Source organism: Pelecanus crispus, chromosome 2 (assembly GCF_030463565.1).
Source record: "Pelecanus crispus isolate bPelCri1 chromosome 2, bPelCri1.pri, whole genome shotgun sequence".
Classification (NCBI taxonomy): domain Eukaryota; kingdom Metazoa; phylum Chordata; class Aves; order Pelecaniformes; family Pelecanidae; genus Pelecanus; species Pelecanus crispus.
This window is the reverse complement of record NC_134644.1, coordinates 95,160,080-95,174,193: the sequence shown is the minus strand read 5'-3', so window position 1 is coordinate 95,174,193 and position 14,114 is coordinate 95,160,080. Positions and strand designations below refer to the sequence as shown.

At 39.2% G+C, this 14,114-nt stretch overlaps 1 protein-coding gene across 1 annotated transcript in view; it reads right to left on the bottom strand.

The window, feature by feature from the left end:
- Positions 1-10,188: 10,188 nt before the first annotated feature.
- The window catches only part of SEMA5A (semaphorin 5A), a 246,221-nt gene continuing 242,295 nt past the window's right edge, over positions 10,189-14,114 (bottom strand). The window contains exons 20-21 of the mRNA XM_075705196.1: positions 11,710-11,921; positions 10,189-10,308 (exon numbers count right to left, since the gene is read on the bottom strand). Of these exons, the coding sequence (XP_075561311.1) occupies positions 10,189-10,308; positions 11,710-11,921 (332 nt within the window). The remainder of the gene's footprint in view (positions 10,309-11,709; positions 11,922-14,114) is intronic.

The window sequence follows — 14,114 nt, the reverse complement described above, 5'->3', positions numbered from 1 at the left end:
AAGACAGTGGTTCAAAAGAACCGGGGAGCAGTTGATACCACAGCTGCAGGAAGGGAAAAACCTAGAGGTCCAGAACGAAAGGAAAAAAAAGGAAGAAATCTATCATTCCCAGGGTGTCTTCTAATTTGTTTTGGAGATTTGTTTTCAATCCTCACACACAACCCAGAGATAAGCTGTTTACAGAAAGTATAAGCACAAAAGTTAGTCTTCAGCATATGAGAAGATCTGGTGGACATCCCTCAGGGAAGCTGATGCTCTAGGCTGCTGATCTCCTGGGAGCTGCCTGCGAGCAGGGGCACTTAGGAGGCAAAGTTTTGTGCGTGGTGCTTTAGTTTTTGTTAGCATCAGTTTGGTTCTCACTGAAACTTCACAGAGCACAGTTTTAGAGTAGAAATGGCAGAGCAGCTCGCTAGCAATCCAGTGGTACCCCTGTTAATGATCACTAATCGAGCCCTGCAAACCTGGTGATGTTTTCTTTAATGAGGAAACCGAGAGGCTGTTGAACTCAATTTATATTGACTGGCTGAGTAACCCCTCAGATGCTTTTCTTCAGAGATAACAACATATTGGTTAAACCAAAGGCTGTCAGCACCTACTGCTCAAATATTGAGGCAACTCACGTTAACAGCTCCCACACAGAAACTTGATTTTCTGGTTTGTGTTTATGTACCAGATCTCAGTCAGTGTATGAGCTCTCAAGCATCAGTAAGGAACACAACCACAGGGAACATGCAGAAAAGATATCACTACACGCACACGAAAAGCTAAAACTATGATCTGATAGTGACTTCAGCAATCTTTGTCCCAGTCTCCCTTTGTCATGCTGAACATGTATGTGCCTGTATGTATATGTGCATTGATCAGAGGGCACGTGAGTCCAGATAGACAAGGACATATGCGTTTTTTCAGAAATAGGCTACAATCAGCAGGTAAAAAGCCATAAAGCAGTTGTGCAGTACTTTTTGTCTTTTGAGCAGAGCCTTTTCCACAGACATCAGAGAGCAAAGATACACACATGAGAGAGTTCTGCTAAAAAAATGAGCCTTGAATCCCACCTGCTATTTCTTGTGGAAAATGTGCAGGTGAAATAAATCAAATTAGCAGCACAAATCTTTCTGCTTTTCCAGGAAAGCCTTGAGGAAGGTTCCTTGTGTTGGCTAAAACAGCCTCCTGTTTAAATATTATCTATAGGTTTTCCAGATTGGTAACTGGCTGGTGTTGTCATAGACCTCTTAAAATACCAGAGGAATACAGCTCTGCTGAATATTAGGATGCTTTTTGCTTGTTCACTTATTTACTTGGGGTTCTTGAGCTGTCTTTAAAAATTGTCTTTAATTTCTTAGTAGAAGCTGAACTCCAGATCAAGTGAATGTACTGCACAGGTATGGTGGATGAACTTTCCTCTCTTGAGATTTCTTTGGCTTTCTTGTGGGCTTGGTTTTGTTTTTTATCAAGCTCTCCTATGAATTTTAATGACAAGGGCTGTGTAAGACTTTGGAATCTGAAACGTAGATTTCCGTGGCATAAACAGTTGTTAACATGGAGGGTTGCACTAATTTTTGTCTGCCTACCATGTTTTTGTTCTAAAAAATGTTTCTGTCTTAATCTTAAAAACTACCAACACCCCAGTAATGCTGTCAGCCCCTAAGTACCCACCTGAGCCTTCCAAAATCAAACGTTTGTTGAGGAACTGAGATGTCTTGTCAGGTGGAGTCTACAGCAACCCAGTCACAGCTAACCAGGGAGTATACAGGTTTCAGATTTAAAATCTGTAACCAGAAACAAGCTTCTGACTGGAAACAGAGAAGAGGTGACCATGTAAGTGTCTGAAAACTTGTGTTGCAATAAGGGTTGCAAGATAGCACCAACTTACTGTCCTAGCACAGGGTAACAGGTGGAGGGGCTTTGCAGTTATGGTACAGGGGGGATTGCTATGCAGGAAGCAATCCTATTATGACTCTGAGAGTCACAGCTCCTGTAAGAAAAAATAAAAAGATGAAGAAACATTTGATTCCATAGCAAGGAAAAGCTATCCTTTAAAAGGATTATAGCAAAATAAGGAACAAATGAAGCACAAATATAGATGCTCTCAGTTACTGCCAGGAGAGAAGCTTAAAGATGCTTTTGGTCTTACCCAGCATGACGGCTCTTATTATCATACATTAATTACTGTAATCTATGTGACGAATTTATATTTCAAAACCACTCCCAGTGAACCAAGCTAGCTAACTTTCCTCTATTTTCATTTTCTACATAGCTGCCACCAATGGGAAGAGGAAGAGAATGACCTCTTCCACCTGTGCCTTTCTGCAGCAAGGTATATGTTAACAGCAACATCTTTATTACTAGAAAGTGTCTTCTGCTCTAATCTGTACCTTGGGAGAAATCCTAGTTCAGGTTTCATGGGAAATTATAGGCAAAGGTGGGCTTATTATGGCCATGGATAACTAATTGATAAGGTTTCAAAAAAACCCACCCATACAAGGAATGGTCTTGGGAAGTTATGGATATTTCTAGGAAATCAAGGGAATGAATGACTAATCCATATTTGGGGCCAAATCATGAGATTTTAAAATATTTCTCCCTGTCTCTGTGGTGTGGGTTGATGGCAAGTTTATGAATGTTTTAATATCAAACACACTTAACACTTCAGGGGATCAGGAAATCCCATAAACGCAGCTTTCACTGTGAGCATTGACTTGAAGGGCACTCTTACAGAGGAATATACTCTTACACTGCAGCCCCTGAATAGCACCAGGCAGGAAGCTTCAAAGGGAATATAAAAAGGTAAAGAAGTTGATTTTTCTGCTCTTCTGGACAGAGTCCAAATTTATCACTGCAGGTCTCGGTATTCCCTTGTGGTTTAGTACTGATTCCACTAGTGCAAAAAACGAGCGAACAAAAAGTATGGATTAGAAGAGCACAGGTGTGTGATTGAGATTTGACTACACATGTTAAGGGTAAGTGCTCTGATCTGGGGAAAAGTATTAAATGAGCACAAAAGGATGAAGTTCAGGTCATGCTGATGTTAAAGACCTGAAAAGGGCAATAAAATCCTTACAATCGAAGCTGAAAAAAAAGACACTAAGTCAAGAAGGAATTGTGAATGCTAATCAAGGCAGTAAAATAATATCAGTCTGAGTAATGGAGACTAGAAAAGTGGTACCCTCCCAAACCTAGAATCCAATTTGATAAAAGCTAATTCACCAAATTAAAACATTTTAAAATAACCAAAAATGCCATTGGAGAGGGATATATAGGGTGTAGGCATATGATGGAAAAACACTGTCAGTACCCATCAATTGAGCTTCTTCTCTGTGTTCTAGACAATGAGTAAAACGTTATGTTAAATCACCTCCCTGGAGTACTAAATAAGTTAAAGGACAGCCATTAGGATACAAATTCGGTGAACTTTCTGAATAGGTGTAAATCCAAAGTGAGCTCCGTGTCAGTGGAGCGACTCTGCAGTTGTAACTGGCTTAGATCCCTGCACCCATGCTTCTGTGCTTGAGCTACTGCACCAATGCTGCTTCTTAAATGCGAGTACCTTCAGCAGCTTTCCTGAGAAGTTTTGCTAAGGAAGCTGTTTTTGAAGGAGTTAATGGCAAGGGAAAATTATTCCCTACAAAGTTCTGTACAGGGATCATTTACTCCCATTATTGCAATAGGCAATGGCATTCTCCTGATACCAAACCAAAAGTGTTTACTATTGCTAAAAATCTCTGAGCTCTATTTCAATTATTTTATCTTGGGTACATCACTATTAAACAATTTTTCCACTGTACAGGACGTTTCATAGGACCATGACAAGAACAAGCACTTTTCGGCATACAGATATAAAAGCAATTTCTTCTGCAGCTGTACTGGCTTCAAAGCTTTATTTAAAATTTGGGACCTTAAATGTCCCATTTATTTGAAATTTGATATTTATTTCACTTTCAGTCAACACCTACTGCTGCAGCTGACAAAAGGGAGAATTAATTCAAAACCATGGGCTTAGTGATTAGCAAATATGGTTGCTGAATCCTGGAACATATACTGTGTTACTGTTAATTACCTTCCATGATATTTTAAAATCCAAAGCTATTGTTGGATGAGGTTTGTGGATAAATCCTTTGGAGGCAAAAAAAGCACAAATAACGGCTTCTTTCTGCGTTATCAGCCTCTAGCATTAGATTGTGAGAATGCTGAGTGTTACACTCATTTAATTTTTTTTCTGAAATGATGTTATGAGACTACCGTCTCTGCTCAGATGTTCATTTCAGTGAAGGAATAGCTATATTACATTCAGTTTAAGAACAATTAAAATAAGCCAGACTCAGTATCAGTATAACAGTTTTCGCACAGCTCTTGATGTCAGTTTTACAGTACAAATTTTTAGCAGACTGGTACTGATACAAAATCACTCCCTCAAATGGATAAATCCTCAGCTAGGTAGAGCTGTAATCAGTTTCCCGCAAGCAGTAAAGTCAAGGGGAGAAGTATGCGAAAAAGTGTCCAACCTGGATCCAAAGAACCAACTGGAAACAAAAGGTTTATCCGTTCCTGGTCCACCTCTCACTGTGCTTTCATTTGCACCACAGAGCAAGGTCACAGCATGCCATCTGGTGTGTGGGGGGGGTTTGTTTGGGTTTTTTGTTTGGTTTTTTAGTGAATGAGGGAAACTAAAGGGCTACACTCTCACTGGTAGTGGGTGTTCACCCTGTGGGACTAGCCTGGGGCTAGTCCAAAATCCAGGAGTTCAGCACCAGGTGTTTTGCTCTGCAGATCTGCTCCTGTTGCCCTGTGCTTCCTGCCAACACAGACGTTGCCAAAATGCCACCTGTACCGTGGGGCTTACTGCTTGCAGAAGTATTTTTCTCCCCGATTCTGAGTAACGGTCACAACGTCGCACAAGTACCTGTTGCAATCAGCCTGCTTTTTGCTTGAGCAACTAGTTGGCTTGACTGTTCAGGAGGTTACACCCCAACAGCCTTGCCCTTGGCAGTTCCCAAAAAGCCTCCAAGTTTCTGTGAAAGTTTACTGACGAGTTTGCCAAGCCTTCAGTCAAATTCTTCTGCATTTCTGCTTCCACTTCTGCCTATCCTTGCTACCGCTGGGGTTGAAATCTTTGCCAAACCTCCCAGGTTAGCACATTTCCCTCTTTGTACCATCCTAGTTAGAAAACGTTGTCGCATGGCAACACAATGCAAAGCATTCATTCAGTTACACAGAACAGTCTAGCTAAAGGCCATTTCAGCTGCACATGGATTCATTTCTCTGGAGAAGTGAAGAGAGAAAGAAAGGGAAAACATTCACAGATCCCAAAACCCTTCTTTATTTGGAAGAACGGCTTTTAAATGAAGTCAAGCAGTATCTTGTTTTATCATTCATTTATTTAGCAAAGAAAGGAATGAATTCAAATACCCCACACAATGAACACATATCTATTCCCTGATATCAAGATGCAGATTTGCTTGTGAACAATTTTAAATGAATCTGTTTTCTTACTATTGAAGTCATCTTGTACTGTGCATGGATTTGTGCAGAAGCAATATATTTTGGGCTCAATCCTGTAAACACATTAAAATTAAGTAACTTGTTACATCCAGACCACTAAACTCACTGTGGTTACTTATGTGATGAGTAAAATCATACTCAAGAGCCTAGCTTTCGCCAATCTAAATTTAGGCATCCAAATGACAGTGAAAATTAGAAGTGTAACTCCCTAGGCTCACTATAGTGTTGGTGGAGAGACACAAGCCCTCACCAGGATGTAACTCTGCCCACCTAAGGATGTTCTCCCAGATGAGGGGGTGCTGGGGGCAGCTACAATCAGAAATTGGTCAGATGCCTCAAGCAGAGCGAGATAAGCTTGGACTAAACTGTTTACAGAATTGATCTCATACAGCAAAGCCATTATGCGTACAATTAACTTTAGGAATGTGCTTATGTTGCGCTGATTTTAAGAAAACTGGTCCCACATTTAAAGAAGTGAATATACTTATTCTATAATTATGAGAAAAAAATATTGAAGCATTTATTCCCATTAACATTTTTGTTACATCTGGGACCTCTTACTTTCTTTTCTGGTTTGAACAGCCATATGATCTGATGCTCTGAGAACCTTCTTCACTTAACATAAGTGCTTTGGTAGCTCTTGATTTGTACATCAACGTGGTATTTTCCCACAGGTTACTGTGGAGTTCTGGTAGAGCTGACTAAATGCACAGTGTCCTACACCCATCTGAGACTTTAATCAGTACTGCTTAATAGCCTGGAAATCAAAGCCATTTAAGCCCCATTCTTTCTCCCACTCTCTTATGAAAATGCTAATCCTAGTCAAAAATCTCTTGATTAGTTTTAGGCAAACCACACTGCTCCAACAGCAGGTGACTGCAAACAGCTGGAAAAGCTTCCACGTAAAGTAACTTTAAATAACCATAAAGGTCATCAGACTCAAATCAAAGTACAAGATAAATCTGCAAGCACAGGAGTCCATTTTCTAAGCAACTGAAGAATGTACACTATGTACAGACATGAAAATAAGCCCAAAATGCGTACTCAAGCACAATTCTACTTTGAGTTATCCAATGAAAGTATATACCATACAGGATCCGACTGGCAATCCTGCTTCCTCCACGCTTCATGTAGCAGAGCTACACAGAAACAGCTTTACTCAGAGAATTTTGATCTATCTGCTGACATGTTTGCATTCAAAACAGAGAAACATTTTTAAATTTATGCAATCAATGCAAAAGGGATTTAGTAATATTAACTGTTGGCATCAGAAGTAATACAATTATTTATCCAGAAAAGATCATTTTATCCAAGCAAAAGAATAAGGGGTATTTACGCATGGCATTTAATGGGCAAGGGGGTTGATTTTCCCTTTCCAAGAACAGAACAACGATGTAAGAACCAAATTTTACCCTTGCGCAAATTTGAGAGCTCTATCAGCTTAACAAGATTTGCAGGCAAATGCCCACTTTGTTACATTTTTTGCAAAAGCAAAATAAGAGATTTCATGCAGAAATCTGCTTTTCACCAAAATGTGTGTAGCCTATTTTAGAAAAAAATGCTAAATAAAGTAAACTAAAAATTAACAGAGACTGCACTTTGCTTTACTCCATGTATTAGAAAGGCTGTATTAAACTACCTGGGCATCTCTGGTAGAACTCAGAAGGTGAAAATACTGATATAGGCGGTGCATCTGGGGTCCTCTAAAATTACCTAAGACACAAATATCTAATGGTTTTAAAACCTGTTGTCTCAGAATCCAGCTTGACAAGGAGATCTTGCCATCAATTTTTTCTCACTGAAGTGCTGTGAAATTCCCATGTTTACCCTACTGCTTTAGAGAGAGGTTTGACTATACCTCTGCCTGTGATTTAGAACAATGTAATTTATCAAGCTAAATGACAAAAAAAAGTGTTTAAAAGAAACACTTTTCTGACAAGTTGGCGTGGTGTTTAAATGATGTCACATGGGAGTTGCTCAAAGATCTGGAACACCTGAAATACTCCTTTGGGAGATGGAAGTGTGAGCAGACTGAGCATCTGCTAAATGCACTTCTACCTATGGTCATGCAGACTTAACCTAGGGTATTATTACTGCATATATAACACATATCTAACATATGTATCTATCCATGAAAAGAATGGAAAATAGATCACTGTAAAGATAGGTGTGCCTCAAACTACTGAAGAGTTAAGAAAAAGCTAATTTCAGATAATTTTAATTAAAAAAAGGTTAAAATAAAAATACATAGTTCAAATATTTTTAAGATATTGCTCTCTTAACTAATAGTCTAAATATAAAATCCGTAAGTCAGACTAATGTGCTCTTAGGACAGGGGCAGAGAGGAACAGTATTGTGCATATGTGTGTACCTGCATGTGCTGCTTTTTCTTGGCAGTGGCAGCAATATAGATTTTATTTTCTTTATCTTATTTAAATGTAAGAATTTATCTTTTGGCATGAACAGAGTGATTCAGATACTGGACTGGTTATGATTTGGAGAGCTTTTTCCCCCTCTATCTGTTTCACTGAATTTTCTTGCAGAGAAGATTTCTCTTACCCAAGGGCAATCGGCTAATTTCTTCCTGGAAAACCAAATCACATATTATAGAGAACCAGTATTATTATACTTTCTGAAGATGAACTGGTGCGAGGGTGGAGTGCTTTCTTTTGACTGAGTTAGTAACAGGGAGAACTATTCAGCTGGAAAAAATAGGCGGCTGATCTTAATTATTTTCATAGATGGTAAATGTGCGTTCATTTTCCTGCACAGCTTTTCAAAGACCACTTGCTTTGCATTTGTTCATTTTTCTGCAGAACAGAGATAGGAAGCATAGTGCTACATTTAGATCTAGCCCCATTCAAAAATGTTGCTCGTTGCCGTCATTAGATACGGTGTTAGCCTGGCTATGTGAGTGGCTGGACCGCCAAAGTGGTGCTCAAATGGGGTCTCACATGATCAATGTTTCTTGGTACTTTTTGCCTTTTTTGTACATAATTTTGAATCATTATAATCTGTACATGTTTTTCTCTATTTGCCTATCACAGCATAACCTAATGATCAATGGCTCTAAACACAGAACAGAAACATTTCCACTCTGCTTCTCCTTGCATACCTTCCTGTTTTTTTGGTGCAATGATCTTTGCATCTAGCATGCTCAAAAAAATGAAAGCCCCATTCTTTAATCCTTAATATTCACTTTTAATTTCTTTTCACAAGCTTCTGAGAATAAAAAATGCTGTCTTACTACTACGTACTCTGAAAAATCTGGCCCAAATCCCTGCCCTTTTCTTGTTAGTTATACATCTGGAATTTCAGATACAAAAATAACAGTGTCATGAATGTGGGTGAAGACAGACAGAACAAAGAAAAACGGTATAAAAATCCTTTGTGTTTCCTCACCTGCCACTACAAAAGGAATTAAAATTGATAACTTAATACTCAAACATTATTTTAAATATTTACATCAATGAAGTCCAAGAAGATACTCACTTAAAACACCGTAAGAATCTTCCTCTAGGGGCTGACTAGTGTGGGTTGGACATGGCAGCAAGATGAGACAACGCTTTGCAAATACATCTGCGTTTTCTGAGCCAGCTTTGTTTGTCAGACACGTGCATATATAGTAAAAGCCAGAAAGAGAAAAGCAGATCTACGATTATGCCTACGTATCCCCGAGAGCCCGAGAAGGCGCACAAAACGCGGTGCAGTCCTATCTTTCCACGACCAGCCTGCCGGCGAGTGCTACAGCAGAGACGAACCGGTTCCCATAGGCACACACCAGGGAGAGGAAGCCTGTGGGATGCCACGACTCGTGCAAACCCGCACGCTGCAGCACGGCTGGTTTACTAACAACACACAGAAAAACCCTGCAGTGTGCCTCTCCTACCAGCCCTCCTCCCTCAGCCTCCCCGTGGGACGTGCCCTTCCATGCTCTCCCAAAAATTAAACCAAACTAGGTGAAGGCTTTATGTGACTGGGCTTGGCTCGCAACTGGAAACCGCTGACCCTGTAGCTTTCTGGGTTAATTACAAGATTGTATCCCTCGGTACGGCCTTAATCTCTGCACTCTGAACAGCTGAACTGCAGCCAGAGAGATTTACAGCCCGGGAAGATCAGCCCTACAGAGCCCAGAGCTGCCGTACGGCATCGCCAAACCACCGCGTTTCTTCTTCTTGTTCCCAGCACCCTGCGAGCTCTTTTTGGTGGTGCGAGCTTCACGAGACCGCACCGAGGGCTCCGTGGCTAACAGCAGAGCTCCCTTTTCAAACCTCATGGAAATAAAAGACAACACCTAAAAAGAAAATTCGATTTGTACTCCTGGCGCAGCTTTAAGGGGTAACATTATTTTTTTTTTTAAAGCTCAGGAATTACTTAGTCACTTGTTAGAGAAATCTGACTGGAAGTTTATGAAACTGAGTGAAGCGATGCAATCCTCATGAGTGGTCCAGTGACACCGAGGGGCTATAGCTGCACCTGACACTGAAGGCCAGCCTTGTACTCTGCAAAGAAAACATCATGTCACAAACAGGTGTTTTGGGCTTTTGGCAGCAATGGGACATTGATGGCTTGGATCGTGCTTGAAATGTCTCTGAACTTCATCTCTGAAGCCTCAATCACATGAGCAGTCAAGTAGCACAGGCCTTGGGGACTGGGGAGTTACAGGAGGCCAGAAAATACACAAGCCCATTAGTACTCATCATAATTATTGAAATCTGTAAAATACGTATTAGAATAAGTCTTTGCAGTAAGATGTGGATTGAAGTATTTGTTTCTCTCCTCCAGAATCAAGTTGTTTTTGTTAAATGCCTGGGGAAAAAAAAAAGAGATAAGAAAATGGGAAGGACAGAAGAAAGGTAGCCATTAAGTGCTCTTTCACCAAGGCAATTTTTGCAGCAAATATCTGTGTATAGTAATTCAGTCAAAAATGCATTGACAGAATACCTGCACATTTACAAAAACTTGCATTTGCATGTATCTGCTTACATAATAACATTCCTACAAAAAGCAATGCTACTCAATAAAGTAAAGCCAGGCACTTTTCCTCCCAGTATTATAAAACTAATTTCATGATTAAAAATAGTTTTTAATCATAAATATTCAGTTCTTCTTATTAGAATGATTCACTCTTTTTTCTTTTACTGAATAAGAATTATTTTCTCTTTACTGCATTAATTCCTTGATTTTCTAATGCAATATGTAGGAGAAATGTCTGAAGGTCTTAAAAGTGTAAATCCTGTATTTTAAAAGTTATATGGGTATTTAAAGTATGAATTTTTGAAGTTTTTTTTTTTCTGTAGCTATCCAGAGAGATGATTAGCAGAATTTGCAAAAGCTTTAAATTAGGTACATATTCCACCACTGATTACAAAGTCTAGACTTTTCTTGCCATTTTTAATGAAATTCTTTAATATGTTTTTAATTAGAAAGAAAAATGCAGAAATTAAAAACTGGATTACCCAAGTAGGATTTAAGAAAAATCCTCATTTACAAAAAGCTTTGCAGCTGCATGAATAAACTGTGTAATCTGAAGATACTAAGCTAGGCATTTTCAGAATGCTCATCCTTCCTTCCTTCAGTGGATCTGAAAAACAGAACTGTTCTAAAAGGTCATAAAAAGAAAATAGCTGTTTGGGAACAATGATCATATGATATAGATATCACGCCAGACTCTCAGCTACTGTAAATCTGTACTGCTCATTTACAGAATATTTTGGGTATGAACACTAGCAGAGAGTCTGACCCAGAATATATTCACCAGATACATCTCCTGTATAAAGACATAGTGCAGGAAGATGAACAGTGCCCTTGACACCATATCACTGGAGCCAAAGGATTATCTTCAATATATGTCATGATGATTGTTAATGGCCCTATTTACTTCTTGAACAAGCCACTAGGGAACACAATTAGGAAAAAAAAACCCACAAAACAAAACTTGAGTGGTCTGTTTTTTTCCAGGAAAGGCTGCTGCTGTATAAATTCTACATACTCACAAAATCTAACTTCCTGTGTAATAGGGCCTGGCAATGGAAAGGATCTGTAATTACAATGCTTCAAGTGAAATCTATTTTTGTTATTAACAATCAGCTTAATTTGAGTTCAAATGCCACTGCAGAAAACTAGCAAGTAGCATTCTTTTGATACAGCAGAACTGGTGTCTAGGACCATACAGGTTGTGCGTTATAGAGCTCCCGAGCCACTTCTCACCTTGATGGCTTCTACAGAATCGTATTTGTCCAGTTTGTTGATATGGTTGGTGATGCTGGTATTTAGAGGAGCTGGTGACACCGGATGGATGACAGTTGCGTCATGGGACTGTTGTTGATATCGTTGACAATAAGTGTAAACAAGCAGGGTAAGAAGGCAACCAAGTATTGAGCTACTTAATCCCACTGCGATCATGTGAAACATGTTGAACTCTGCAGTGGAGAGCAGAAGACAATCTTATTTTTAAGGAAGTAGCAATAAAAGATAAGCTTGGGGAAAAACGTAGACAAGTACTTGATTCAAATAAGGACAAGGGAAATTTCATGTGTTTCCCAGAAACATCTCAATTGCAATGGTTTATCCCTACAGTAGCAAATGCATTGTACTTCCCTGAAGTGATCATTATAAGAATCCAAGATACCCATACATCTCTGTAAGTATTAAGACTGAGATTTTTGAAAGATGCTTAAACCAGTTCAGAACCCAAATAACAGATGAATGAATTGCATTTTGTATGTTTGAATATTTCAGCAAAATTTCTTTCTTCAGACTGTATAACAAAGCCTTGTTATATATAAATTACGTATATAATGTACATACAAAACTCTTTTCCAGTGAACTACAGTATCACCTCCTCTGCTGTTCTAGTTCTTTCTCTGACATGTAGTGACTTGTGGCAGAACTAACAAAATCCTGATAACTTTGAATCACAATCCTGCTTTCCCTAAAATGTTTTCCGTGTTCCCTTTATTTGGTGCGTGTCCCAGAAGCAGTGGCATACGTTTTTTCCATCCCCTGCTTTGATTCTTGCTGGGCCTCACTGTTTCTGTATCCTTGATACATGGCTAATTTGTTCCCTTCTCCAGCCTTCAGAACTTTTCCTATAGGTAAAGGAAGCGGGGTGGGTGAGGAAGAAATGGTAGCAATTTTAGAGGAAAATGGGAAGGCGGGTAGAGAGAGAGACTCCTTAAAGCTCAGTGTGCTTTTAACCATAGCAGCCGGAGAGTGCAAAGTCAACAACTCAGATCCCAGCACTCTCCTGTCTGCTCTGCCCTTCAAAGATACGATGGGATCAGACAATGGGAAACCCTCTCCACCTACACAGGGATTAAAACTGAGAGGAAGCTCATTGCTGCATGAAACTGTAGAAGGGAATCTAAAGCACAATCATCCCCTGACATTACTGAACAGAGATACCGGGTCAGATGTGGCACCAGTAGGATTAGGTGGAAATAAACAAATTACACTTCTTTTCACTGTTGTTTCAAACTGGAGCTGTGCTTTTTGATTAAGAAAGAAGTATCAGTGAGTAGCTCATGTTGGAAATTTCATCTTAACATTACTGAAAATTTGTTTGTGGTTGCCTACATGCACAAATGAAAGATTTTAAGCTGAAAGACTGACACTAGTCTGAAAAACATCTGTTAGACCTTTTTCAGTATAACACAGAAAAATGGGCCAGCACATGGGTCCTATTTTTGGCAAATGCCTCAGGTAGGACCTTTACATGCCTACTGGGTATTTAGAAACACAAACGAATACTTAGGCAACTAGGTTGACTACCCCAATATATAAATTATCACTGACATATCCTTGTACACTTCTGTGAGAGTTTCCCACTGTTGCAGAACTTGGCAAAATGTTTTCAATGTACCACTGCTAATTAGAAAGAAAATCAAATCGCATTATTCTGCCTCCTATAACAAGTTACCAGGCACACTAGCATCCTTGCATAACCCTTGTGTTTTCATTGTCCCTTATTAGGTTAAAAATGGAGCTTATCTATGCATGGAAGAATACTATAACCGGCCAGAGCTATTACCATGACGACACAGACTAAGCGTGATAGCAAAAATAAATGGTCATTTTTCCTTTTTCTTCTTATTATTATTTGGGGTTTTTTAACAGTTTTCTCTTTCAAGATTTATTTCACTAGCATCAGAACTCTCTGGAATGAATTTTTTTTTTTTTAATTTTAGTTTTGTTTTTGGCATCAAAGCTGAAAATGAGTCCCAGATACAGTCTGAGCTATTAAATGGGTTAGCAGGCTGGCTTTCTGCTATTCATTTGGAGTCCCAAAAAGGTTTGTGAAATTATTATCCTGAAAAAGGTGGAGCAACTTTACAAATTTTGACCTACTGATAACTAGCTTGCACTAGGAAATTCTTTTTGAGACAAGGGTGACTGCCATACTGAAAAAGAAGAAAATACATACATCCAGTAATACATGTTCTTGTCTCAAAGGTCAGCAATGGCAGATGGATATTTAATGAGAAATCCTGTAGTAACTACATCTCTTTTTCTGCACAAGTGTAAATAATGAGAATGCAGCATTTAGAAGGTAGAATAAAACTAAGAGAGTGCAAAAGATGAAACAAAAGGAAAAAATGGGGAATCAATATTTC